This window comes from Sinocyclocheilus anshuiensis, unplaced genomic scaffold (genome assembly GCF_001515605.1).
Source record: "Sinocyclocheilus anshuiensis isolate Anshui unplaced genomic scaffold, SAMN03320099.WGS_v1.1 scaffold180, whole genome shotgun sequence".
Classification (NCBI taxonomy): Eukaryota; Metazoa; Chordata; class Actinopteri; order Cypriniformes; family Cyprinidae; genus Sinocyclocheilus; species Sinocyclocheilus anshuiensis.
The window spans coordinates 1162150-1189282 of NW_015554093.1; the positions used below are offsets into that span (position 1 = coordinate 1162150).

General features: G+C 38.4%; 2 protein-coding genes across 5 annotated transcripts in view; one reads left to right on the forward strand and one right to left on the reverse strand.

Moving 5' to 3' along the window:
- pcxa (pyruvate carboxylase a) overlaps positions 1-27133 on the forward strand; it is a 134506-nt gene that overhangs the window by 97536 nt on the left and 9837 nt on the right. Inside the window, exons 11-17 of the mRNA XM_016461475.1 lie at positions 17819-17963; positions 19289-19378; positions 19947-20168; positions 21005-21161; positions 22386-22626; positions 22894-23061; positions 24636-24639. Coding sequence (XP_016316961.1) covers positions 17819-17963; positions 19289-19378; positions 19947-20168; positions 21005-21161; positions 22386-22626; positions 22894-23061; positions 24636-24639 — 1027 coding nt within the window. The remainder of the gene's footprint in view (positions 1-17818; positions 17964-19288; positions 19379-19946; positions 20169-21004; positions 21162-22385; positions 22627-22893; positions 23062-24635; positions 24640-27133) is intronic.
- Positions 1252-27110, reverse strand: LOC107669349 (leucine-rich repeat and fibronectin type-III domain-containing protein 4-like). Of its 4 annotated transcripts, none has more exons than XM_016461529.1 (4): positions 27106-27110; positions 21567-21573; positions 5001-6575; positions 1252-2392 (listed from the first exon to the last, which is right to left on the reverse strand). In XM_016461529.1, exons 3-4 carry the CDS (start codon positions 6497-6499, stop codon positions 1345-1347), a joined length of 2547 nt encoding a protein of 848 aa, XP_016317015.1. In that variant the 5' UTR covers positions 6500-6575; positions 21567-21573; positions 27106-27110; the 3' UTR covers positions 1252-1344. The 4 variants fall into 4 exon arrangements, with proteins under 4 accessions (XP_016317015.1, XP_016317013.1, XP_016317012.1 ...); XM_016461527.1 differs by lacking the exons at positions 21567-21573; positions 27106-27110 and adding exons at positions 8098-8380; positions 8898-9286 and having other exon boundaries at positions 5001-6659; XM_016461526.1 differs by lacking the exons at positions 21567-21573; positions 27106-27110 and adding exons at positions 7878-8380; positions 8898-9286 and having other exon boundaries at positions 5001-6659.

Genomic DNA, 27133 nt, shown 5'->3' on the forward strand with positions numbered 1-27133 from the left:
TCTCCATATAATGTCTTGGCTACAACCTGAGCTTCAAAGACCATTTGCGATATACATTGTAACAAAGCACTCAGCATTATACACAGACAAGGCAGACAGGAAACCTCCTCCAACTGCGCACATGTCCTCTTTTTCTGGTCCACACCTTCACCCCTGCCTTTTTCCTTTCATCTCTGTCCTGTTTTTCTCTTCCTCTTCTGTCAGCTGTTATATAAAGTGGTCTTGATGAAGAAACATAACTGGAAATAACAAGCTTCATCTTGAAGCCTTAGCCCATATAACACGTTACTTATTTTGTGGCCTTGGAGATTAACAGACCTTCTTCTTGTTGTTGCTTATTATCTTCAATTAAATCTCCAGTTAAGTTAGCTGAGCTAGAATTAGTACATTAGAGACATTATACTGATTATACTATCTGATGTTTTAATCCAGTATTTTTGGGGTCTGTATGCCGTGATGCCTTGATTTTTGGTTCAAAGCATTATGTGCCATATGGCTTTTTATTCCAGCTTCTCTTAAGCATGGAGCTATCATATCAGATTGATCTCAATTAGAGCTTCATTACAGCTTCATTCCACAATACACAATATCATTTTTACAGAACAGCTTTTTATTCTTTTTATGACTCTGGAAAAAGGGTGATCAGACAAGAACAATTATGACTATTCAGACCACTGTTGAATGACATTTGAACAAATGGTTCCCCTATTTTAAGCACCAGTGTGTTGAAGTGTTCTGTGAGTCCCTCCTCCATCTTTTCAATTAATTGAAAAACATATCCACCAAAAAAAATAAAAATTTACATATTTATATACCTTCCCTCATTAGAGGGCCCAGTCATGTTGTGCTTCTTCGCAGCAGTGAATTTCAACAAATAATGCATTCCCTCTTTGGGTTCAAATGTTTTTTTTTTCTTTCTTTTTTGTGATATTTACCCCTTTCAGCACCTCATTAACATTCGACTAGTGTTTCTTCTGCATAAAGTAGCGGCTGATTTATTCAATAATTTATTAATTGGTTAATTAATCTTGTTGAAACAGACGCTTTAGGTTGTAATCCCCCGTGCCTTGGGCCTGTCGTAAAAAAACAAGCCTGTCCTTGAATTATTATTTACTCAAATCTTACTTGTCATTCTTTGTCTTCACATAATTTGATTTTGAGCCTTGTTATCATCAAATAATAGCCAATCCTTTGTGTCGGGAGCATTACTTCTCATCAATCCTGCCCTCCCCTGATAATTTGTTTTCATATCATTTTTATAGTACTTTCGTTACCTCTTTTGTTAGTATTGGCCTTTCCTAGATGTCACTTCCCCCTCTGACTGTGGAGTCTTTCTTTCACTATCTACACCACGCTTTCCTCTAGGTCTCTTGGATTGACGGTCATGCTACTGTTTGAGTTTGAAGTAGAATTGGAGTTGGAGTTGGAGTTGGAGGAGTTGTTGGAAGCAAAGGCATGTAGATAGTTCTGCGTTAGGCCGTGGCCGTACTGCTTGCTGCTACCCATGCTGGACGTGCTGGTGGTGGAGGCACAGTGGACAAGCATACCATTTAGGGACTGGCTACGTCGGGACCAGATAACGCTCAGTTGCTTGGCGTAGCTGTAACACGTGGTGGTGGTGATTTCACCCACGTCAAAAGAGCAGCTACGCTTGGTTTTGAGCGCCTGTCTCAAGTCTGAGCTTCCTTCCCTTCCGTCATCTCCATCTTCTGTTGGTGCAAGCGAGTCCAAGACGTGTCTGTCCATGTCTCTGTCTTTCTCCAGAGACTTCCGTAACTTGAGCCTACCTGCTCGATTTTGTGTCGGCGTGGGCAGTGTGTTACTTGGGGAGTAATAGAGTGTCAATCTCTCACTTTCTGGTGTGAGAGGACTAAAACATTTTTCCCTCACTGCCCTGTCACCCCTATCGCGTGTGCCATGGTGTGGCTCCGGACTCTGTTTAGGCTTTAGGAGAGAGCTGGGCTTGTGTTTGTCTTTTGTTCTTTGGGCCAAGTGTCCATTTGGCAACGCCACCATCATCATACTGTTGTTTCCGTTCGTTTGGGCGTAAACATCCACCCCTTTGGCTGGAAAGAACTTGCCCGGCCTATTGGCATCGTCCCGACACTCTCCACAGACGCGATGGCGCACCATCATGGCCACAGTGAAGACCAGAAGGGTTACTACCACCACGCCACCCACCATCACTGTCAACGTGCCGCCCAGGAAGTGAGCGTGCAGAGAACGACATTCTGGATAATCCTCTTTAGTGCTGAACTGGATGCAGCCCAGCACCTTTGTAGTAGCCAAGGAGGAGATGCCATCATCGAATATGGCCAAGACGCACAGGCTATAGTCTGCTCCTGACACCAAGTTTTTCAGCAGGAAACTATTACTGGTTGAAGGCAGAATTCTGACACCAAATAGAAAAAGAAGAGAAAATTGATGAGAAATTAAACATTATGTCAATGAATAATCCAGCCAGAAATACATCAAGCACAACAAGGTGAGATTTAGAAGATCAGTTTTGTAGTGAAAATGGCTGAAATCAATACCCTGCAATGAAGGGGAATCTAGAAATGAGCAAATTAAGAATGAACTACAGATGTTGTAGATGCGGCAATGAGGCATTTTTACATTAAAACTAAGAGGGTTCTGACATGTTTCTTGCCTGAAGGACTCCTGCCCACACTAGTCTTTACAATCTGCCATCTCTGGCAGAAACTGTGTCCATACAGTACTCTTTAATAGACTTCATTGACCGTGTCCAGTGCATTTGCTTTGGCAGCTTGGTATATATGTCTGTAATGAAAATGCTTTGGAAGACTACACCTGATTCAAGTCCTTTAATTCACTTTACTTTAAGAGGTAATTGGCGGTTACAGCAGAAGGACCTTGAACAATTTTTAATCTCCTTTGCCCTAGTTTCAATAAGCTATTTGCCTCCTTTTCAGATTCAAGAATCTTTCGTTCAGATTTGTCAATTTTATTAATTTTTCACTAAACTGTGTCTTTCCTTGAGTATCCACCTCAGTAAAAAGAACTGTAGTGTTATTGAATAATTGCTGCACTGTAAGGAATCAAAGACATTTGAATTCACATTCATGTAGACTTCTCCTGTTTTTGAGCTCAGTGTGTCACTGCATATCAATGAGACATTTGCATGCTTATCTGCATGTTAAATTTCCAAATCTTATGGATGATTTGAATTGCAAGCCTTACAGGAAACCTGTCTTAATGATCTGATGTTAATGAAGCCTTAGATGTTTCTCTATGAATTGTGTTGGCCAGTGATTTTGAAAATGAATTATGCAAAATTCTCCTATTATTTCCGTAGGATGGTTTGCATTTTTAGACCAGTTCAGATCTCTACATGGCCATGGCAGGAATTGGAAATATTGGATATAACTTTACATGTTGACACATATATTGTAGTGCATTACTTTCTGCAACTATGAGTTTTGCCTCTTTTTTTTTAAACTGAGAAAAAATATTGTTTTCTGTGGTTATTGACATTATGCCACAAATGCTGTCAATAGAGTTTAACTTGCACTAAATGTGGAGCATGGCCTTGAATGTGCAAAAATATCTAGGAAAAAGTTTATCTCTCTAGTTTAGCAGTGCGCTCAAGGTGGCCCGTCAATGTGCATTAATGTCTGTCTTTTGGCCTAGAGTAGCTTACTGTGTTTATTCTTACATATTCCTGAATGTTGATGGGAATAGCTGTAGTAACAGGTCTGTTATGAAGATGCCTGGCCTCCCACTCATCCACTTCTCTGCCTGCCATCACTCAGCAACTGCTGCTACTTCTATACTTCTATACTACTATATATATATATATTCTCTCCTTGTCATCCAAACATGCCCCTCACCTTCACCATTTATTATTGATGCCAATCCCTGGAAATCCCACTGCCCCTTCCTTTTGTTAAGCCTCTCAAGATATGTTCTTACCATGCCAGAATTGTTATTGAGTGTATATGACTGAAGAGCTCTAGTAAGGTTGTAAAGGGAAAGGAAAAGGTAAAGAAAGGAGAGTAAGATAAACAAATCAAATCGTAAAATAAAGGCTACCATGGAGGAATTTCTTTTTTTATGTCAGTAGTAGGATATTTGAATGCAAGCTGTGTTGTTTGTGCATTAAAATAATGCTGCACCGTATGCAAAAAGTATCAGTATTCATAAGTAGTTGAACTATACTCAGATGATGTACTGCATCTGCTGAGATTCTGAAGCTGAAGTGTGCAAACAGTGGACATTTCACTATCCCTTGAGGGAACAGAAGCTGAAAAACTATCAGGCTTGAGATGATATAAGTCAAAGATGTTAAAAAGTCAAAAAGCTGTCAGCCAGGTGGCTTTTTTAGTTTAAGTACTGTTGGTACAGAGAAAGTTTCTTCTCATTTAAATTGTCAGAAATTGATCAAATGTATTTATACTACAAAGCTGTATGCCAGAAAAACATCAGATGTTGAAAAGTTCTTCACTGAATTTACTACATAATATAAAAGTATGGGAATTTGGACACAGCCAATAACTACTGACTTCTCCAGCCTATCTAAGAAGAGTCAATGTAAGCAACTCCCACAGCCCTTCCCTTGTGAGCTGCCCCATCTCTCTGTCCCCTTTCTCCCTCCATTTAGATCCATTTCACTCTTCCTGATTCATTTTGACACCATCTTCAAATGTGTAGGTTTTGCCCTTTTAAAGGGTCCATCCTGTTTTCCCCAGAGTCAGCATGTCCTCTCACTCCACAGCTCTGCTTTCTTTACCCCTCCCTGGCTATAAATAGATGCCTGCATGTCTTTTAGCCTCATGGCTCAACTTGAATCTTCCATCCACTTTGTGCTGTGTCTGTTTCCTTTGGCCTTATCCTTCCATCAATATCTGAAGCCTATAATCCATGAACATGAGCACCAAGGATGTTTACATGCTTTCACTTGAAACGCATGAAAACCAACACATCATTTTCTCCTTTTTTGTCAAAAGTGCTGCCACAATACAGAAACAAGATGTCCTTACCTGTAAACAAGTGCGTCGTCAGCTGTGCTGTTGTACTGGATCTGATACATCCACACCAAGAAAGGCGTTGAAGATCGACCCATTTTCCAGCGAATCTGAGCTGAATTGGATGTCACACCTAGAACTCCTACCAAGGTTTCTGCTCCTCCATTACTGCTTCCACTTCCTCTTTCTCCAGTATCTGCCTTGCTTCCCGTGACATTCCGTACGGTCACCACACCAGTCCCTGCTCCTTCAACCCCTCCACGGCCACTACTAATATCGGAGGATCCAGGGTCTCTGTGGTTGATAAGAGTTATTGTACCATTCCCTCTATGAGGAAGAGGGATGATCTTCAAGTCTACCAGAGCTGTGGATTCCCCTGCAGCATTGATGGCAATGCATGTATAGGTGCCATCATCTCTGGCACGGGTCACCAAAAAGTCCAGTGTGCCATTGTAGTGTGAGTTAATGCGACTGGAGTTGGCCACAATACGGTCATCTGGTGACACCCAATGAATGACTGGCTCAGGGTCACCAATGGCTCTACATTTAAGTGTGGCTCGTTGGCCCTCCAACACCCACAGCTTGTTGGTATTACGAGTGATCAGTGGAGGCTCACACGTGAACTCTTCCTCTGGGATGGACCAGAAATATCGACCCGCCAGATGAGCAGGTGTGGCACATGTCTCCATGTCGTCTTCCCGAATCAGTCGTCGTAGCCACAACAGCTCACAGTTGCAGTGCAGGGGATTCCCTCCAAAGTTAAGGCTGATGATGGAATTGTACGGTGTTGGACTGACAACCCCAATTTGGGATCTGGAAAACAGTGGATCAGGGGGAAGAGTCTGCAGTCTGTTTGAGGTCATATCCAGTCGGGACAGTTTGTAGAGCTCATTGAAAGAACCCTCAGCAACCTGGTCTATTAGATTGTGATCTAGATTTAAGGTGTGCAGGCTAGCCATATTCTGAATAGAATCCCAAGGAACTCTACGAAGGTTGTTGTAGGAAAGGTCCAGATCCTCCAGAGTTAGTAGGAAGTCATCAAAAGCATCCGCCGAAACATCTGTGAGCTGATTGTTGTTGATGATGAGATGCTGAAGGTTAATAAGACCTGTCAGATCCTGAGGTCCCACCACTGTGAGACGGTTGGTGTCCAGGTGAAGTGAACGCAGACTCTCCAGATCAGCAAAGGCCAGTGGTTTTAGAGCATGTATGGTGTTGCGTGACAATGTTAGGTCAACTAGTCCTGTCATATTGGCAAAGTCTGCACCTCCCACTTCCAGGATGTAGTTGTCAGCAAGACGCAGCTCCACAGTGCGGCGATCAATGTTTGGTGGCACGAAAAGCAGGCCTTTATTAACACACAGTGTGCTCAGAGACTCTGATAAATTCCGACACACGCAATGGATGGGGCAGATGGACACCATGCCCCATGTCTCCCCTGCCGACACACCTTGTCCGCTCCGCAGCAGTATGAAGCCTAGAAGACCCAGCCAGAACATTGTTGATTGTGGCATGGGACAGGGGCGGACACTTATTGTGCTGACAGGGATAGATGAAGCAAGATATCTCCTTGATTGGATCCATTTCGAGCTCTCCTGTTCTTGCAACAGATTGGTTCCTCTGGATGGACTCCCTGGTTCTGTGTGTGGCATGGTAACCAGGTTGTCCACAGACCTGTGTAAAGAGAACAGACATTAGTGGCTTCAACTCATAATTTCTTGTTAAGAATTTGGAGAAGTTGAGCCCTATCTCCCTCAGTCCTAAGCCTGCTTGTCCATTCAATAATCCCCAGCACAAATGCGGTTATTCATTAATTGCCACTGAGACTTGGTGTTATGCCTAGTCATTCATCCAGTATAAGCTCGCTTCATCTTACAGTGTATCAAAGAGGAGCTAATCGTGAGCTAATCTACCAGTGTCCATTGCTTCAGATTAATGGTCTACCTGGAATCCTTTGTCAGTTGTTTAGATTTCAAGGCATTTATCATGTATCCAGCAAGTGCAGCAAGAACCTTAAACTTTTCCCCTGGTTTGTGAGCGAAAGAGAGACTTGATTTGGCTGCCAGGGACAAGCACCAAGATGATCAGTCACATTCTAAGTGATGAATGCCTTGGCTGTCTTCTCATCGCAGATGTGAGATTATGTGGCTGTTGTTGTGGCTGTGTGTGCAGACAAAGTGTATCTATTTACCGAAGTCTTATGTCTTTCTGTTTGTTCTCCCTGCTGCTCCCTGCTCTCCTACAGGGGTCTGATTACTCCTTTAACCTGATACATAACTGTCTGTGTGTGTCTGGTCTGTCGCACACATTGACAGACATGCTCCAACCAACCAGTGCAAGGACAGTAGGGAACAACACGAGCTGCAATGAGTGTGCAAATGTTTAATTGATTTCACAAGACCAAAACCCTGTGATATGTAATGCACAACTGTCCCTAAACATTTGCAAATGCTTGACTTGGTTTAATTAGTCCATCAGTCACCATCAATAAAGTGTTATGCTGATGCTTCTATTTGTTGTTTACGTGATTTTGGCCTGTTCATTTCAGTCTTACATAATGGCTCCAGTGTCACACTCGCAAAGCAGTTTTTAAAACAAGTGTGTGTATGCAAGTGAGGAAGGGAGAGATCAAGAGATAAGATGGGGCAGCGTAGAGAGTAGAGTTATATCCTATAAATAACCTCATGTGCAATTGGCTCAAAGCTGTATGTGTGCAAATTTGCTATAAAGAATGAATACCCAGTGGATTTCATATTCATTGTGCTGAATCTGGAATTACACACTGTAAATATTCTGCAAACATTTGACAAACCTCATGAGCTTCTACCTGCCAGCAGTAGGATATTTTGTGCATGGAAGGGAAAGGAGAAAAATTACTGTCATTTTTCATACCTGTTTGTGTCTGTTTCATCAAGATTTAAAATGGTTTCCAATCCTTTCAGTTCCTTTATCGACAATCTGCCCAGCTAGTCCCATCATTGCTTCAGATTAAAATCCAGAGTGAAACACTGTGGAAATATTCAGGTGTGCTGAGGGTCGATTTGTTCCTCATAGTTAATTGCTGAAAATCATGATGATGTGAATTTGATCTGTGGTCAAATGGAAGACTTACTGACAGTCACATCCTCACTGCCTTATCGTTCCTTTCTTCGCCATGAGTCACTGCCCTGTTTCCATAATCCTTAGTGAACCTCAGTTAATCGGAATTGGGTATGTCTGGATTGTTTTTTCCCACCTTGATTTTCATTAGGAAATTCATCCCAAATTCTCCTTTATTTCACCACATTATTAAAGTCAGAATCCAGTGAAAGCTTTTGTTTTATTCAAATCTTCTTTTATTTGTAAAGGTGCTTCCAGTAGCAAGTGGCTTCCAATCCATTTCATCTCCGAGTGAACTGCCAAAAGAAACAAAAATCCCTCTTAATAAATATTTAACTAATATTAAAAGCTCACATTCTTTTTTTTTATTGTCAGCCTAATTTTGTTCTCTCATTTCTCTTACATAGACCTTTAGCTCAGATGCCACATCTTAAAGTGGAAAGCATGTTGTGTAATGTTCATGTCTGTTTGCTGATGTCGGCGTCTTATACTATTGAGGATCCTAAATTAATTGATTCTTCCTGTAAACTGGCGCATTAAAGCAAATAATCCAATTAGACCTGCTTTCAAGCAGACCCTGTGGGTCTGGCTGAGCCAAATATGTGTGTATGTGTGTGCACACACTCTTGTCTAGATGGACTTGAAGTCTATACACTCATTTTACTGCATGATTCCCTCCTAATTGTTTTCTCTCTAATCCACCATGAACTGTTGTAGTCTTTCTACTCTGTCTTAACTATCTCATTATCTCTGTCTCCACTAATCCTCAACCTTTCCTAAATACCTATAGGGTGAAAGCAAACATATACCAACCTTTTTTATTTCCAAATTCCTGCTTATGTCCATCCAAGAGAACTGCTGCCCTCTCCAGGGGTCTCTTTCCCTCTACATGCTCTCAGGTTCCTCAGGGAGGGATTTTGGGTAGCATCCTCACCCCTCGCTTCTCTCTCCACAGCTTCTTTGTTTTTACTTTTGCAAATGGTCCTGGTAAATCCTGCCCTCAAAGTAGGAAACCATCACCTACAGGCACGAAGAACCTTCATATAACCATGCGGTTGAGTCCCCACTGATGTCGCTTATTGCCATCAATCAATGCCTCGTTTTTGCTTTTTCATTCCTGCTCCATATTCTTGAACTGCGTGAGTCTGTGATTTGTTGGTTCTGATGCAGAGAGCAAGTCGATGTGAGTGCAAGCGTTTGCGACTGCAATGTGTTTGCTACAGCAAGGGCAGAGTGAGCGGGAGGGAGGGAAGAGAAAACGAGAGAGAGAGGAAAAGGGGGGGGAGTGGCAGAGCCTGAAGCAGTCTTGGCTCTCGGTATGAGGGGAGAGATGAAATGCAAGGGTAAAAATGGCAGATTGAGAGTGCATTGGCTAACTGGGGTGTGAGGTTGGATCTGGAGAGGAATTGCCCAAAGCTTTGTCACTCTAACAGTACATTTTTAACAGCAGGGCACCATCGGCGGGCAGACACGCTAAAAACTTTTGTCATCAATTCTCCCATAGAGTTGATTTTCACCTTCTGTAAATGGCATAAAATGGATAAGAGCAGATGATTTTGAGAACTTTTTGAGGTGGGCAACAAGGGCATTCTGATGCCCTTGACGGGACATGACATGGGTCCAGTCCCATCCACAAAATACCATCATTGACTGTATTTTTGCTTTTTAAGTGGAAAAAAAAAACACTTGAAATGAGTAAAAAAATAATAAAAATTAAATGCATAAATGCATGAACCTTCAAATAACAATGAAAACAGTAACACCTTTAACAGTAATGTTCAATTTGTTAACATTAATGTATTACAGTAGGCATTCTGAACTAATAATGATTTTTATTCATAATAAGTTGAAAATATGCTATGGTGCTATGTTGTTAATTCGTGAATATTCATAATACATAACTAATGCTAACTTGAAATGTTACAATGTGTTAGTATAATAGTTTTGGGTCTGTCAGATTTTTTAAAAGACGTTTTTCAAAGTCTCATGCTTACCAAGACTGGATTTATTTTATCAAAAATACATTAAAAACAGTAATACTGTGAAATATTAATACAATTTAAAATAGCTGTTTTTTTATTTTAATATATTTTAAAATGTAATGTATTCATGATGGCAAAGCTGAATTTTACTGAAAGACTAAATTGCTCAAGTCTTCAGTGTCACATAATCTTTCAGTAATCATTATATGCTGATTTTGTGCTCAAGAAACAGTTCAAACCATTGAAAACAGATGTGCTGCTTAAAAGGAAAGTGCATTTTTTTCAGGATTCTTTGATGAATAGAAAAGTACAGCATTTATTCAAAGTAGAAATCTTTTGTAACATTATAAATGTCTTTACTGACATTTTTGATCAACTTAAAGGGGTCATATGATGTTGCTAAAAATAACATTATTTTGTGTATTTGGTGTAATGAAATGTGTTTATGCGGTTTAATGTTAAAAAAACACATTATTTTCCACATACTGTACATTATTTCTCCTCTATGCCCCGCCTTTCTGAAACGCGTCGATTTTTACAAAGCTTATCGGTCTGAAAAACGAGGTGTACGCTGATTGGCCAGCTATCTAGTGTGTTGTGATTGGCCGAATACCTCAAGCGTGTGACGGAAATGTTACACCCCTTACCATACTGTGATGCCATGTCCCGGAGCGACGAGACAAAAACATTAAAACACATTGTAAACGAGGCAAACAGCTTGTAACACTCCAAAGAGAAAGGAAAACTTGAAATCGCATCATATGACCCCTTTAATGCATCCTAAAAAGCATCAATTTCTGCCAAAAAAAAAAAATCCTACTGATCCAAAAGTTTTGAAAAGAAGTGAATGTAGGAACAGTTAATAAATGCTGAAAAAGTATTGCTCATTGTACCTATTGCGTTAAATAAAGTTAAAGGGGTCATATGATGCTGCTAAAAATAACATTATTTTGTGTATTTGGTGTAATGAAATGTGTTTATGCAAGTTATGCCTTCTTTCTTTGCGTGAACATTTGGGCGGCGTTATGCAAATCTTCCCAGATCGTGACGTAGGTATGTGGGGGCGTGTTAGAACGAGCCGTTTTAGGTAGGCGTGGTTAACTCTTAACTTTTATAAAGAATATCTCTTTGGATTTGAGACTTTAGTGTTTGCAACTTTACAGATCTTCTTTATGCACCAAGAGCTTGTAACACTCCAAAGAGAAAGGAAAAATTTAAATCGCATCATATGACCCCTTTAACAAATTGAATCTTGTTGTAAATTGTTAGCCTAAAAACAATGTCTTGGTCCAGTGATTCTTCTTGCTGTTGATGCAGGCGGTCATGGGTTCAAATCTAAATCATGAGAGAGCTGTTCTTATAAGCTGAGCTGTATAATCATCTTATGAGCGTGAGGCTAATACAGCTTTACACGGCCAGCAAAGTTGAGAAGGAGCCAAAGATGTTCAGTCCAAGTTACACTTTTCCTCCGTTTCTCATGTTCTATATCTGATTCCCATAATCTTTGTTTTTCTTGGCTCTGTGATTTTTAGGTGAGCATTAGTCACTCAGTCTTTATGCGGGTCTTTATATAGAGGCCTAACTGCATGGAAGCACAGCTAAGCGGACAACACACAACATTGCCAACAGCCCGCTGTAGCCCAGCTCCACACACTTGGAGCATGTAACCGATGGGCTCAGAGACTGCTAAACCTAGCTGCTGCTGACGTATCAGACTCTAGATTTAGCCGGTGAGCCAAAATCAGTCTTGGTTCAGTTAAATCATGTTTCCAAAAATGACAAGTCGTGAATAATACATTTAAGTACCATGAGACAAATATGAATGATTCATGTGTGTATGTACATTGTGCCTGCATAAAGAAAGAGACTGCAACTGCTGGATCCAAGCCACAACTAATTGCTGTGAAAGAGTGATTCCCAAGCAGGTGTACGTACACCCCGGGGGGAACTTAAGAAGCAGGTTACTGTAAGATTTAGTTTTTGGTTCTTGAACCTGTAGGTGAGAATTTACAACTTAAAATATTGGGGCTGTAATGAATTAATTTCCATTTTAATGTAACTAAATAATACAGTGGGTACGGAAAGTATTCAGACCCCCTTAAATTTTTTGACAATTAATTGGGACATTTATTTTGTAATAAAATATGCACTATTGTTCAAAAGTTTAGGGTTAGGAAGTTTTTTTTTTATTGCAAAGACTTTAACACTTTTATTCAACAAGGATAGATTAAATTGTTCAAAAGTAACATTAAAGACTTGTACATTGTTCCAAAAAAATATATTTTTTTAAATATTGAGTTTTCTATTCATCAAAGAATCCTGGAATAAATGTATCCTGGTTTCCACAAAAATATTAAGCAGCACAACTGTTTTCAACAGTGATGATGAAAATAATAAGAAATGTTTCTTGAGCATCAAATCAGCATACTGAAATAATTTCTGAAGGATCATTATTATTTAAAAATAAATATATAGATATTTTTAAGTGTATAAAAATAGAAAACAGTTACTTTAAATTGTAAGAATATTTTACTGCAATAATAGTATTTTAGTATATTTAACAGTGTTACCGTTTTTACTGTATTTCAAATAAAGCATAAGACTGCATTCAAAAACATTTTAAAAATCTTACTGACCCCAAATTTTTAAACAGTAGTGTATGTGCTTATATGAACAATGCAAATCTGCAATATTTAAATATAACAATTACCGTTTCCTCACAATTTGAGGACTTAATCTTACGTGCTATTTCTGAAAGATGTTTTTGCTGCTGGTGCCTTTCTCATTTACATTTGTATAAAATGATGATGCATTTTGCTGATGGGTGATATTTCATACTTGTTGCGGTTTGAAAGATGAAAATAAAAATAATGTCTTGAATTTAATTAAACACCCCATGTGGATTTTACTCACGAATAAATTTGCTCCTAGGTCTTTCTCAGTTTCTCAGTTGATTGCCCTCAGAATTGTCAAAACTTGTGGAAGACTTAATTATAATAATGGTAGCTTTCATAGTAATAATTTGCTATCATGTGAATATAATATGAATTAAGAGGAAAACATTTCTAGTTTGGTGTTGTTTAAGGCATATTTGAGTCTTTCTAATGAGGCTGTGGAGACACAGAAGGTTGGGAAACAGAGCAAAGCACAGTGAACTTGAGATATTTCAGCACCCTGGACAGCTCTAAACTCTGAGCTAGTCAAATTGGTTAAATCTGAGAGACTACGTTGTGTTATCGCCATCTGTACTTCCATCTGTCTTGTTAGACAGGTCCCGTGGCTGGATGGTTGGCATTGTAACTGCTAATTTTAACCCTGTATTCTTCGATGTGGTTGCTCTTTATTTCTAAATGTAAAAATCCAGACAGGTAGCCGTGAATACTATATATTCACAGCCTGTCTGTGCTTAAATGTTTAAACTCCAGTGATTTCTCTTTCACGCTCTCTCTTATTGTCTTTCTTCCCTAACTTTATCCAGCCATTGTGGAGAGCTTGTGGGCAATAAACTGTTTCCAGCAATGTCCAGTGGTTTACCACTAAACAACACTGTCCAAGCAAAGCTGTAAAAAGATATTTCCTTTACCAGCCAAGAGAAGCTCTTGATTATTGTGGATTTATGTGCATGCTTGTGCTCTTCAGGAAATATTGTACAATTGCACATCCTTCTTGGAAATACTAATATAGTTAACTACATAATGTAGTATGATTTATAATAATAAGGCTTAATTCATGGTCAATATTTGCACTTCTGTTACTTAGTACATGGTCCTCCCTTCTCCATGAAGAAAAGACTCATGAATTGGGCATTGTCTTTTAGTTCAGCGAGTCAAATTTGTTTGTTACCTGGAGGCAGCACAGTACCATAGAGGGTTAACCACTTGCTGCCTGTCAGCTACAGTAGTTGCAATGGTTTTCACTACATCTGTATGCATCTTGTTGTACGAGTATGTAAAGTCTGTAGCTTCAGGCACTTTGTCAAATGCAACATTAGGTAGTTCAGTGTCTCCTGCATTGTTTCTATACAGGTGCATCTCAATAAATTAGAATGTTGTGGAAAAGTTCATTTATTTCAGTAATTCAACTCAAATTGTGAAACTCGTGTATTAAATAAATTCAATGCACACAGACTGAAGTAGTTTAAGTCTTTGGTTCTTTTAATTGTGATGATTTTGGCTCACATTTAACAAAAAGAGATAGTGAATTGGTGGGTTTTTGTTAAATGTGAGCCAAAATCATCACAATTAAAAGAACCAAAGACTTAAACTACTTCAGTCTGTGTGCATTGAATTTATTTAATACACGAGTTTCACAATTTGAGTTGAATTACTGAAATAAATGAACTTTTCCACGACATTCTAATTTATTGAGATGCACCTGTATGTCTGCTGATCTCTGTATATAAAGCATACAGTGTATGCACTTAGTTAAAAGTTTGGACACACTTGACTGAATTTGTATTTCAGTCTTAAATTTAAGGAATAATTTACCCAAAATGAAAATTCTGTCATTGTTTACTCATTCTCATGTCATTACAAACATTTTTGCTTCTGTTACACATGAAAGATATTTTGCGAAATGTCTCAGTTTTTTTTTCTTTCATACAATCAAAGTCAATGGTGTCCAACATTGTCTGGATACTAACTAACTCATTCTTTGAAAATATCTTCCGTTTTTCACTGAAGGAAGTAAGTCATACAGGTTTGGAGGGACATCATGCTGAATAAATGATGACAGAATTGTCATTTTTGGCTGAACTATCCCTTTACGTTCAACTAATGATTTCCCACAAAATGTAGAGCTTTTTTATGTATAAATAATGTATAAATTGTATCCATGTATGAATTCCTTAAAAAAACTTTTTTTTATTAATTTTGTTCAATGGACAAGTTGGACAAGATAACGAAGGAAAGCCAACAATTGTCCAGAATATATGGAAACACATTCAGTTTAAGAAGTATCTCAGGATATGCCTCAAATATACAGTGCTGCTTGAACATTTCTGCATAAATATGACCCAAAAGATCATCAGATTTTCACACAAGTTCTGAAAGTTGACAGAGAATCCAATCAAGCAAATGAGACAAAAATATATACTTTGTCATTTATTTATTCTGGAAAATGATCTCTAATGATCTGTGAGTGGCAAAAGTATGTGAATCTCTAGGATTAGCGGTTAATTTGAAGGCGAAATTAGAGTCCATCTGTTCAGAGGTGTTTTTAATCAATGGGATGACAATCAGGTGTTAGTGTGTGCCCTGTTTTATTTAAAGAACATGGATCTATGAAAGTCTGATCATGTTTGTGGAAGTGAATCGTGGCATGAACAAAGGAGATCTCTGAGGACCTCCAAAAGAAGATGTGTTGTTGCTCATCAGGCTGGAAAAGGTTACAAAACCATCTCTAAAGAGTTTGGACTCCACAAATCCACAGTCATACAGATTGTGTACAAATAGAGGGAATTCAAGACCACTGTTACCCTCCCCAGGAGTGGTCAACCAACAAAGATCACTCCAGAAGCAAGATGTGAGGTTGCAAAGAACCCCAAGGTAATTTCTAAGTAGCTAAAGGCCTTTCTCACATTGGCTAATGTTAATGTTCATGAGTCCACCATCAGGAGAACACTGAAAAACAGGGTGTGCATGGCAAAGTTGCAAGGAGAAAGCCACTGTTCTCCAAAAAGAACATTGCTGCCTGTCTGCAATTTGCTAAAGATTATGTGGACAAGCCAGAGTGTTATTGGAGAAATGTTTTGTGGATGGATGAGACCAAAATAGAACTTTTAGGTTTAAATGAGAAGCACTATGTTTGGAGAAAGAAAACACTTTCCAGCATAAGAACCCTATCCCATCTATGAAAAGGTGGTGGTGCAAGTGTCATGGTTTGGGCCTGTTTTGCTGCATCTGGGACAGGATGGCTTGACGTCATTGATGGAACAATGAATTTCTGAATTACACCAGCAAATTAATGTTAATGTTTTGGAATGGTCAAGTCAAGTCCGGACCTTAATCCAATTAAAATGTTGTGGAAGGACTTGAAGCAAGCAGTTCATAGGATGAAACCCACCAACCTCACAGAGTTGAAGTGGTTCTGTCCTGAGGAATGGACTAAAATTCCTATAAGACGTTGTGCAGGACTGATCAGCAGTTACAAGAAATGTTAAGCCGCAGTTATTGCTGCAAAAGGGGGTCACACCAGGTACTGAAAGCAAAGATTCACATACTTTTGCCACTGACAGATATGTAACACTGGGTAATTTTCTTAATAAATAAAGACAAAGTATACATTTTTGTCTCATTTGTTTGATTGGATTCTCTGTCAACTTTCAGAACTTGTGTGAAAATCTGATGATCTTTTGGGTCACAATTACGCAGAAATACAGAAAATTCTGAAGGGTTCACAAACTTTCAAGCAGCACTGTAAGATAGATTTGGTTTCTTTAAATATTTTTTTTCTCTACATATTTCCCATACTTCCATTTTCATTTCATGGTTTTGATGACTTCACTATTATTCTAAAATGTTGAAAATAGTAATTAGAATGAGTAGATGTGTCAACTTTTTGATTGGTAGTATCGGCCCTATTTTTCAAGATGGAAGTAAGCTATTTTCTGTAATTGTCATGTGATTCTTTAGGTATATAAGAATGACACAGTACAGTATACAGTAAAACGATTTGCAAAACAAACCATTGTGTCCATGATTGTTGTAACAAATTAAAATATGATAACATACCAACATCAAGCAGCATAACAGACAGGTTTTGTGCATCTAACTGACACCAGAAGTCTTGCGCATTCAAGGTAAAAATGACTGCGTCTGCTTTTACATTAAAAATAAGGTGCATACAGTGTGCTTTGGGTTTGAAATGCTTAGTTTGTTTTATGAGAGGAATAATGTAAACGTTTGGAATGAGGAGGAATCCTGCAGTTAGAAGAATCTGGGTCAGAGTGCTGGCGGATTAGAGCCGACTCTTTCCAACTCTCAATTCTTGGGAGAAGATTTGGACTCTGCCTTTCTTTTGGTTTCTTTTCTTCCTCATCCTCGATCTCTCCTTCACTTCTTCTCTTAAGGTCTCTGCTAAACTCTTCCATAGAGAATCAACGTGTGATGTGTATGTATGTAAGTGGCAAGGGTGCAAAAGCCAAGTGCTAAAACTATAGCGTTTCAATTAACACTTTGCTTATTCTGTTAGTCTCTCACATCTGCTCCCTCTTCAACCTTCTGATTTCATACCCTGTCTTTCATGTCTATCTATCTGAACCTTTATTATCTCCCCTTCTCCAGCTGCCATTGGAGTCCATTATCGACAGTCAGGCTAATGGATTCTGGAAAGTCCTTCATGTTCAGCCGTTGGTTTCAGCTCAGAGCACCACAGGAACGCATGTAGCAGACTATATCAAGAATACAGGACTTAATGTATTGCATGTCAGCTCAGTATATTGAGTTGCTTCTTCATGCTGTAACAGTGAGCACAGTTTCCTCAGTGACCCGAGCCCAAAGGCAGGTTTGATAGTGATGGAAGGGAGTATTGAGTGTTTAGATAATGGTATTGATTTTAGAACTGCCTACCGAATGGCCCCATCTGCCCTGTGTAGGACCATTAGCACCTAAGCTCAGATCGTGTGAGAGCACAGTCTTGGATTGGTCTTCCTCTCTCAAGAGCTTCCTACTCTAGGCTCTCTCCAGCTTTCAGCTCATCAGTTGCACAGGACTAGTTAAAAATGTATTTATCTATTCTCTTTTCTCTCCCCAGACAAACATCCCGTTCCTCCAGAACGTGCTGAGTAATAATCAGTTCCTGAATGGGACGGTAGATACTCAGTTCATCGATGAGAATCCAGATCTCTTCAACCTCAAACCGGTGCAGAACCGAGCCCAGAAACTGCTTCACTACCTGGGTAACCCTTTGTTGAACAGTTGATTCAGTGAACATAATTCACACTTGTTTGACTGAATTTAAAGGTGCAAATTTGTTTTCTGATGTTTATTTCATATTTTATGTTTGATTCATTTCATGAGTGCTATTCGTTACTTTTCGTGTCAGAAATTAACTTTTTAAATTAGATTTGATTTGCTCCCCTGGAATTGATTATCAGAGGCATTTATACCTTAATGAGGGTATTTATTCCAAACCATAAAACACAGCATGTTGTCGATTTATGACAAAAACTCAGTTGAGCTAATTAATTGATCTAAATTTTCAGTATGACCAGTATGCTGCTAAATATAAAATCAAATCAAGTAGCTTAAAATAATTGCCAAGATGTCATGAAACTATAAGCCTTTATTGCACTCATTTCAACTAAACACATTATTTAATATGCCTAGAATAGTATATAATAAAAGGTCAGACAGCAGATAAAATCAAAATCCATAGAATATACTACAGGGCATTTTTGACCCCACATTGATAACATCTGGGACATTTTTGTCACTTTCGATGTGTAAAACTTTTAAATGACTGAATGCATGTTTAATGCATCAGTTATCTTATTTCAGATTATAAACAGCTCTCATGTTTCTATTATGAATGTTTAACATCAGTGCAACTTATGCAGAGAGAATTTAACCATTTAAAAGCTAAGCATCAGTAAGATTTTTTTTTTTTAAGAAATATAATACTCAACTAAACTGCATTAAATTAATCAAAAGTGAGAGTAAAGACATTTAATGTTATAAAATATTGTTATTTGAAATAAATTATTTTGAAGTTTCTATTTAGCAGAGAAAACAAAATTAGAAAAGCACAAGCAGCATATTAGAAAGATTTCTGGAAGATCATGTGATACAGACGACTGGACTAATGGCTGCTGAAAATTCAGCTTTGCATGACAAGAATAAATTGCATTTTAAAATATTTTTTAAAAGAAAGTTATTTGAAATTTTAGTAATATTTCACAATATTATTTTTTTTACTGAAGTTTTGATCAAATAAATGCAGCCTTGGAGAGCAGAAGATACTTCTTTTAAAATAAGAATAATATAATTAAAAATTTTGAAAGGTATTGTGCATATGAACAAAAATGTGTAATTTTCACCATCCCTGCTCTTTCTCAGCTGCCCTTTACAAAGTTTGTCAAGCCAAGAGCCAAAACCTTTTAAGTAATGTGGGCTGTGCAGTCTCCAGTCCACTTGACCCATCCACTCAGTGTATTATACCAGCAGAGGTGGATTTGAAGCAGTTTGAACTATTTGTATGTGATTGCGTTTGCTCGTCATTCAGGGCATGTTATGGTGAACGGCCCGACTACTCCGATACCTGTCAAGGCTAAGCCTTCTCCCATCGATCCGGTCATCCCACCAGTACCCCTCGGTGAGAAACACACACACACACACTTTCCTTATCTTACATTCACACGCTGTCAGTTTCTCACACTACAAACTCAGCATAAGCTGCCTTTTCACTTGGTTGCCGTGATATTTCATTGATGCACTACAGAAGGCATGAAGTAGAGTATGTTTACATCTTTCAGAAGGTGGTCATAATTCATCCCTCCCCCTCAGCGTTTCATGTAGTTACCTTTGACTATATTGTATTATAATCTACATCAGGAGGAACAGAATATTAAGACGTTTGTTTACAAAAGAGCCCCTCCACCACATTTTCATTCACTTTTTTACTTCCATCTTGTGTGGATTTGTTTGGACATGTGCCAAGAGCGAAAATCAATTGTTATGATCTGGAAAAACTACTTTATTTTTTTCTGTTATAAAACTGTATGTCTATTAAGATGCACATTGTTTTGCGTTTTTGTGTCTGAATGTGAATAATAGCCCTGATAAAACTAGTTTTTTTTCCTTTGTAGTCCTACGCAGCGTGGTGTTAATAATGTCTGTATTATTATTAATTGTCAGTTTGTGTGTTTGTATGCACTCTGCAGGTGAGCCACCAGTGGGTTTCAGGGATGTGCTGCTGAGAGAGGGTCCAGATGGTTTTGCGAAGGCGGTACGTGCCCACCAGGGTCTGCTGCTTATGGACACTACGTTCAGAGACGCCCACCAGTCCCTCCTGGCCACTCGTGTACGCACTCACGACCTCAAACGGATTGCACCTTTTGTGGCTCACAGCTTCAGTAACCTCTTCAGCGTGGAAAACTGGGGAGGTGTGGTACTAGTTCGACACTATTGTTTTCTTTCGTTCTCATTCTTTCTCTCTCTCCCTTCCTCCCTCCCTCGCTCCCTCCCTCCCTCCCTATTTTTTGCCTTACCGCTCTCATGCATTCTGGCAGCAAACCCAGCCTACTATTCTCCAGCTTGACTCGAATATTTGCCTCATTCCAGCTGAATAAGACAGATCGATCAAATACCAGTGAAGCCAGGGTCTGGTTTTGATTGCTCTTAAAGACTCTGGATGTTTTAGTACTTTTAAGGAATAAACGTTTGTTAAAAATGAATGCAATTCCATTGTTAAATTGTTTGATGATTTCACTAATAAATAAGTTTAAAACTCTTTTTTTTGCAAAAGGTGTGTTTACACAGGCTTTTCCTAGGTACCATAAATCAAATAAAACAGAAATAGTAAGCAACTACTACTGGCAAAACACATAATGTATTTTTAGATACATGTTGGCATATGAATTATGGATAAATGAAACTACTAAAAGTTTTCACTGAAATAAAATATAAACATTAGATGAGAAACCTAAACTGAAATGAAAAAAGTAAACGAAAATGAGAAATAAAACTGAAAATAAAACCAAACTTAAAATCAATCAAATAGGAAAAAAATATATAAAAATGACAAAGCACATACAAATTTCTAAAACTAAACCTGTGTGTTGAGTTCATTTCTGGAATCAAAGTGTGGACTTACAGTATGATTCCAATAGGAAGGTGCTTTACATGCTTCTTAGAGTTTTCCACATATGTTCCTCCAATGCTGGATATTCTGATCCTCTTATTTATTTTTTGTGTGCTGTCTCTCTTTCTTCTTCACCAGGCGCTACTTTTGACGTGGCAATGCGTTTCCTATGTGAGTGTCCCTGGAAAAGGCTTCAAGAGTTGAGGGCTCTGATGCCAAATGTGCCTTTTCAGATGCTTCTGAGAGGTGCCAACGCCGTTGGATACACCAACTACCCTGACAATGCCGTCTTCAAGTGAGTCATGTGGTATCTTACACCACAACCTGCTCACAGTCTGAATGAACTTCTCAAATGTTAATCTTTTTACTGACGGGAATCCCAAGGAATTAAATGTTCTGATTCAGACTCCACTTACAGTAATGGTTATTTTCATACCTTCGAGGAAGCACGTGAGGAATCAAATTGGAAATTACTATTTTTCTTGTTTGTCAATATTAAAAAGAACCGGCTCATTTGAGTCATTTGTTCATGAATTGCTTGCTATAACTTTGTATTGCATTCAGTAGTAAATTATTTTGCCATTACACTGTAGATTCAGGAACAGCACAATGCTGCTGCTGAATAGTGACACATGAAACACTGACAGAGTATTTTAATATGGTTTCCCACCCACTTCAGCGGAAGAATGCAGACATTAACGAACAAACTGAAAAATCATTCAGTTCCACTATTTGTTAGAAAAACCCTTTGTCTTCACTAGCTTTTGTCTTCTCCATTTGTTTCTTGCTTCCACTGACTCTGGCCCCAAGCACCATTCAGATGGCTTTTAATTCATATTAGAATGTGGAACTGGGGAGCATTTGTGCTCATTTAATGGCTTTGTTTCAGACCTACCATAAAATGGCTGCTACTAGTTTCCATTCAGCATTTTCAATGGCAAAATAAACAAATGTAAGTCTTATGGATCAAAAATCTCCCATAAAATGTAGGCAACTGACATTTTGATGGGCCCTAATACTTGCTTAAATCAGGTAGGAGAGCAAAGCTAACAGGAATCTTCTAAACCTCCCCTAAGTAAACAAACCAGTGTTATTTTAATATTATTTATATGCTAATATTTTGAATGAGCTTTTTTGTATTTTCATTTTGTTTTATTTTTTATCAATTTTGTAATGTGCTTTTGTCATTTTATTTGTTTTGTTTTTTATAAAAATGCTATTTCACTTTATTTTTATTTCAGTTTAATTTGTCATTTTAGTAACATTTTATGATACTTCAGCCTAAACTTGTCAGTCAGTTCCCAGGGCAGTTCAGGTTTTTCATCTTATTATATAGAATAGATATATCTATTATAATATATAATGATAATATATATTTTATATTTATTTCTGCTTTATTTCAGTTACCAAAAAGTGTTTTAGCTTTCTAGTTTTAGCTTAAGTTAACAATAACAACACCGAAACAAACAGCTCTGTGATATATCGATACTCATTACATCATTTCCTCTGTTTTTGTTAGGTTCTGTGAGGTGGCCAAAGAAAACGGTATGGACATCTTCCGTGTGTTTGACTCGTTGAACTATCTTCCAAACATGCTCTTGGGGATGGAGGCAGCTGGTGCAGCAGGAGGAGTGGTGGAGGCGGCCATCTCGTACACTGGCGATGTTTCCGACCCCACGAGGCAGAAATATTCCTTAGACTACTATCTCAAACTAGCAGATGAACTGGTCAAGGCTGGAACACACATCCTCTGTATCAAGGTGGTTGTTTGTTTATTTTTGTGTGGGTTTTTTCATTTTTTTTTTTTTATTTGTCTGTTTTGTTAACCTGACAAATTAACAGTTAAAAAGATAGATGTAAGTCGATAGATAGATAGATAGATAGATAGATAGATGGATGTTGTTCTGCTTAGACAGAAGGATGGATGGGTGAATAGGTAGAGAGATGCGTGGGTAGATATTTTGCATGGGTAGATATTTAGTATATTAAACTATTAAATTATAGTATATGTCCTGATATCTCTGCAGGACATGGCGGGTCTCCTAAAGCCTGACTCTGGCCGTTTGCTGGTGGGAGCGTTGAGGGACCGTTTCCCAAACGTGCCGATCCATGTGCACACTCACGACACCGCAGGGGCCGGTGTGGCTGCCATGCTGGCGTGTGCAGAGGCAGGAGCAGACATTGTGGATGTGGCGGTTGACTTGTCCTGATAACTGTGATTGACAGGTTACTTAACAGTTTTGCATTAATTGTGGAAAGCATAATTGTTCGTTTCTGGCAACTTTGTCTCATCCTGGTTAGTATCCATATATGTATATGTAGTTATGATAGACTGATAGATGGACAGATGGATGGGTGAATATGTAGACAGGTGTGTAGATGGATGGATGGACAGGTAGATATGGATATAAGGATAGATAGACAAATGAACAGTTAAAAAGATAGATGTAAGTCGATAGATAGATAGATAGATAGATAGATAGATAGATAGATGTTGTTATGCTTAGAAGAATGGATGGATGGATGGATGGGTGAATAGGTAGATAGATGCATGGGTAGATATTTTGCATGGGTAGATATTTAGTATATTAAACTATTATATTATAGTATATGTCCTGATAACTGTAATTGACAGGTTACTTAACAGTTTTGCATTAATTGTGGAAAGCAAAATTGTTCGTTTCTGGCAACTTTGTCTCATCCTGGTTAGGACATGGTGTTAGAGTGATTAATTGGTTGTTTTGCTTTCTGTTGTTCTCTGTGCATATAAAACAGTTCCTCATCTATTTTAGTTTGCCTGAGTTTCCATGATACAGCCCATCACTCATTTTCCAGGTCGTATGTTAAAGGTAACATGATGTAAACATTCTTCTATTATAAAAGCTATTTTCATGAACAATTACTTCTCATCCTTCTGCAGTTGTGAAGCTCTTACCTCAACCTAAAATGCTCTTTGTGGTATTTAATATTCAACACACCTGTTTTACATTATTTTTCAGCTAGTGCCTCATTTTATGCAAATTTTCCCACACTTTTATTCTCTTAATATTTCTTTCCCCTTCCTCATAATCCGGGGGCCAATGAGGTCATGGGAAGTCAGCTAAAAGAAGAAGAAAAGCAAACAAAGCAGGGCAGGAGTGGTAATGAAAGAAATGGAAAAAAAATGATAACAGCACGGCCAGCCAGCTCTGGAAAGGAGGAGAAGATAAAGAAATTGATGTTGGGGCGAATGAAAAGAGTAGAGAGAAGGGTCAGTGCGGACAGACATCATTTGGATGTTGGTGGCTGACCCCTAGACCTTTCCTTAATTGTGACATTACTGTGGCTGCTGGTGCTTAACCTTCACTGATGAGTCTCGTGCCCCGTTGGGCCTTCTCGCAGTAGGGTGTGCGTGTTTGTGGCCAGAGACTTTTCAGTGTGGTCGGTATGGGAGACCATCTGTCCAACCATGGGTCACTGCGTCACCTGCCGCTGTCGTGACCAATGGCATGAAGATCTACTTCATTAAGGCTGCTTCATACTGCCACAGCAAATGTCAACACTTCTGACATCCTGTTGACTGTATAATTAACATCACTCAAGGAAAAGTGCTGTTGTGCTGAATATCAACATTCATTTGTGGATATTGTTTCTCTACAACTAAAGGATTATTACATAGGTATTATTAATCTGGTCAATGCTAATAGGTTGATAATTATTTTCATGTTATTAAAATGCAGTAATATTTTTTTCTAATTAAATTAAAAATAACATGTTAATAGCCAAAATCAATAGTTTTAAATGCTACAAGTGAATTTAGGCATCATGACATTATAATGTACAGTATGAAAAACTGATGTTCATTTTGAGATTTTGTAAAAATGATATTTAATATGTGTTATTAAATTAGAAATGTGATAAATGAGCATGTTTTCAATATCAACCAATACTGATAAATAAATAAAAAAATCTCTAATACCAGCCATGAGCCTTATAGTGCTCTTATAAAGTTTTCATATGGCCTTCCACAATTTAAGGGCTTAAAATATCTTAAATCAGAACAGAAAGTCTTAAAATCATAAAGTCATGGCATTAAATGTTGAACTCGTGGCAAAAAATTAATATCTTGAAATTCAGTCTTAAATTTACTTTCATATAACTTGCAGAAACCCTGTACCAATATTTTGTACATCAGCCCACTTAGAATAAGTGGTCGACCAATATATAGCCATGGCTATATATTGGCAAATATCGAAAGCAGTTATTAAAATACAGGCTGTGTAAGCTAATATAATTTACACCCTAGGCTTTCTAATTAAGCCACCAAACATCACATTAATAAAGCACAGAGACGTGAGTTGTGGCACTAATATACTGGAAAACCCTGGTTGTTGTTTCTATGAAAGTCTATCTTTTATGTATAAAAACAACCCCCTCCTCTGGAGCTCCACATGGCGTGGGTGTGTGACTTTGGCGGTACGAGATGCATCAGAGAGCTCACATGATGAGGAAGAGTTTTTGTTGATTCAGTTTGTTTTATTCCCACGAGATTCAGCCGTACCCCCTCATTCTCACTACCCTGCGTTTCTTTGGTTTTCGCTCCTGGAGGTGTTACCTAGGTAATTGAATTGTTTGGAGGCTGTCAGGTTTCCTGTGGCAATGTTATTGCAGTCTCTGTTTCTCTGTGCACTGTTTTGTTGCCATATGCAACATCCAGTATTAATCACCTGTTTACAGCTTTTTAAAACAAGCTGCCGTATGTGTTGATATGAAGAGAAAGAGACAGCGCTGACAAACGCTTAATACTTATTACAGCACTCGCAAGGCAACACTGTATTGATATTCCCCAAACATTCCGTTTGTTCTCTCCTCCTCCTGAACCTCCGCCTGAACCTCTCAACATACAGGCCAAAAATCAAACGAACTTACATTGATAGAATGTTTACCATTTAAAATTTGCATGTGCATACTATTTGCATACTGAGTTCCAATTGGTCTTGTTTCTTGCATCTGTTTGCGTGCTGTATTGTGATTGGTGTTTTCCGTCATTCCTCTATTTAACCAATATAGCCACCTTTACACAGCAAGTAGTATCACGTTATGTGTTGATTCTCATGCACAGCTGACCAAAACAAGACCTGCTGAGTGTTATGACAACCTGCAAATTGACTCTAATGTGGCGCTTATGTAAAAATATGTTCAAAATCAAACACGGACAGCAATTTGTTGCAAATCTACTTCATTGTAAAGTTTGTTGACTGAACAACATCCTATAGTTTGATTTTCTTTTTTTCTTTCTTTCTTCTCTTCCTTCCTTCCTTTCTTTCTTTCTATCATTCTTTGTATCGTATCGTTGTATCTTTTTTTTGTAACTTTGTATAATTCTTTATATTGTTGTATCGTTCTTTCTATCATTGTATAATTGATTGTATTTTTCTAGCCATCCTTCCATGAATTTCTCTTTCCATCATCCATCCATCCACGAATTTCTCTTTCCATCCATCCATGAACTTTTCCATCATTTAACCATTATTTTGACAACTAAAATATAATCTATTGTTTCCCTATTTTACATGCATTTCCATAAGAAAGGATAATATAGAATTAAAGTGAAGAAAAAGGGAGAAAATAAAGGTTAAAAGTGCCCCTACAAAAACATACCAAGATGTGAGTGAGGATTTATTGTGAAATGAGAGATACCAAGTCTGTCTGTCTCAAGTTTACTTATCAGTCCATCTAGATGGATGGATAGATGGATAGATACAACATCCTGTCATCTTCCCGATTGTCCTTCAACTTTCTCTTTCACCTTGTCATTATTTAATCTGCCTTTCTCGCTCACTCTATCAATCTCTCGTTGTCCTGCTCAGGTCCCTCTGCCTCCCAAAGTATCTCTCTTTCGCTCTTCTCTTCAAGCCAGTTCATCACGATAAAGGCCGTGTGGCCAGAGATCAATGCCTGGACTGACTGACGTGCTCTGATAGATTGGTCTGCATGGGAAGAGCTGGACACTCCGTTTTAACACCGTAACATCAATAGCGCCTAATAGCCTGTAGTCAGGGTGGCAGCGAGTAGGAGAAGAAAAATGCATGCAAGCTAGTTTCATGAGAGCGTTATTGTGATTTCAGCAGTTGTATAACGGGTTTGTGTGCACACGTTAGAATGGATTTGTGCGTGTGTTATCTTTTGCACAGGAAAACTATTGTGATCACAGCGATGGGCAATTAGTGAGGATGAGGGAGCCAAATGAGCATGTAAACTCTGTTGCAAGTGGCGCGCCTCATTGAT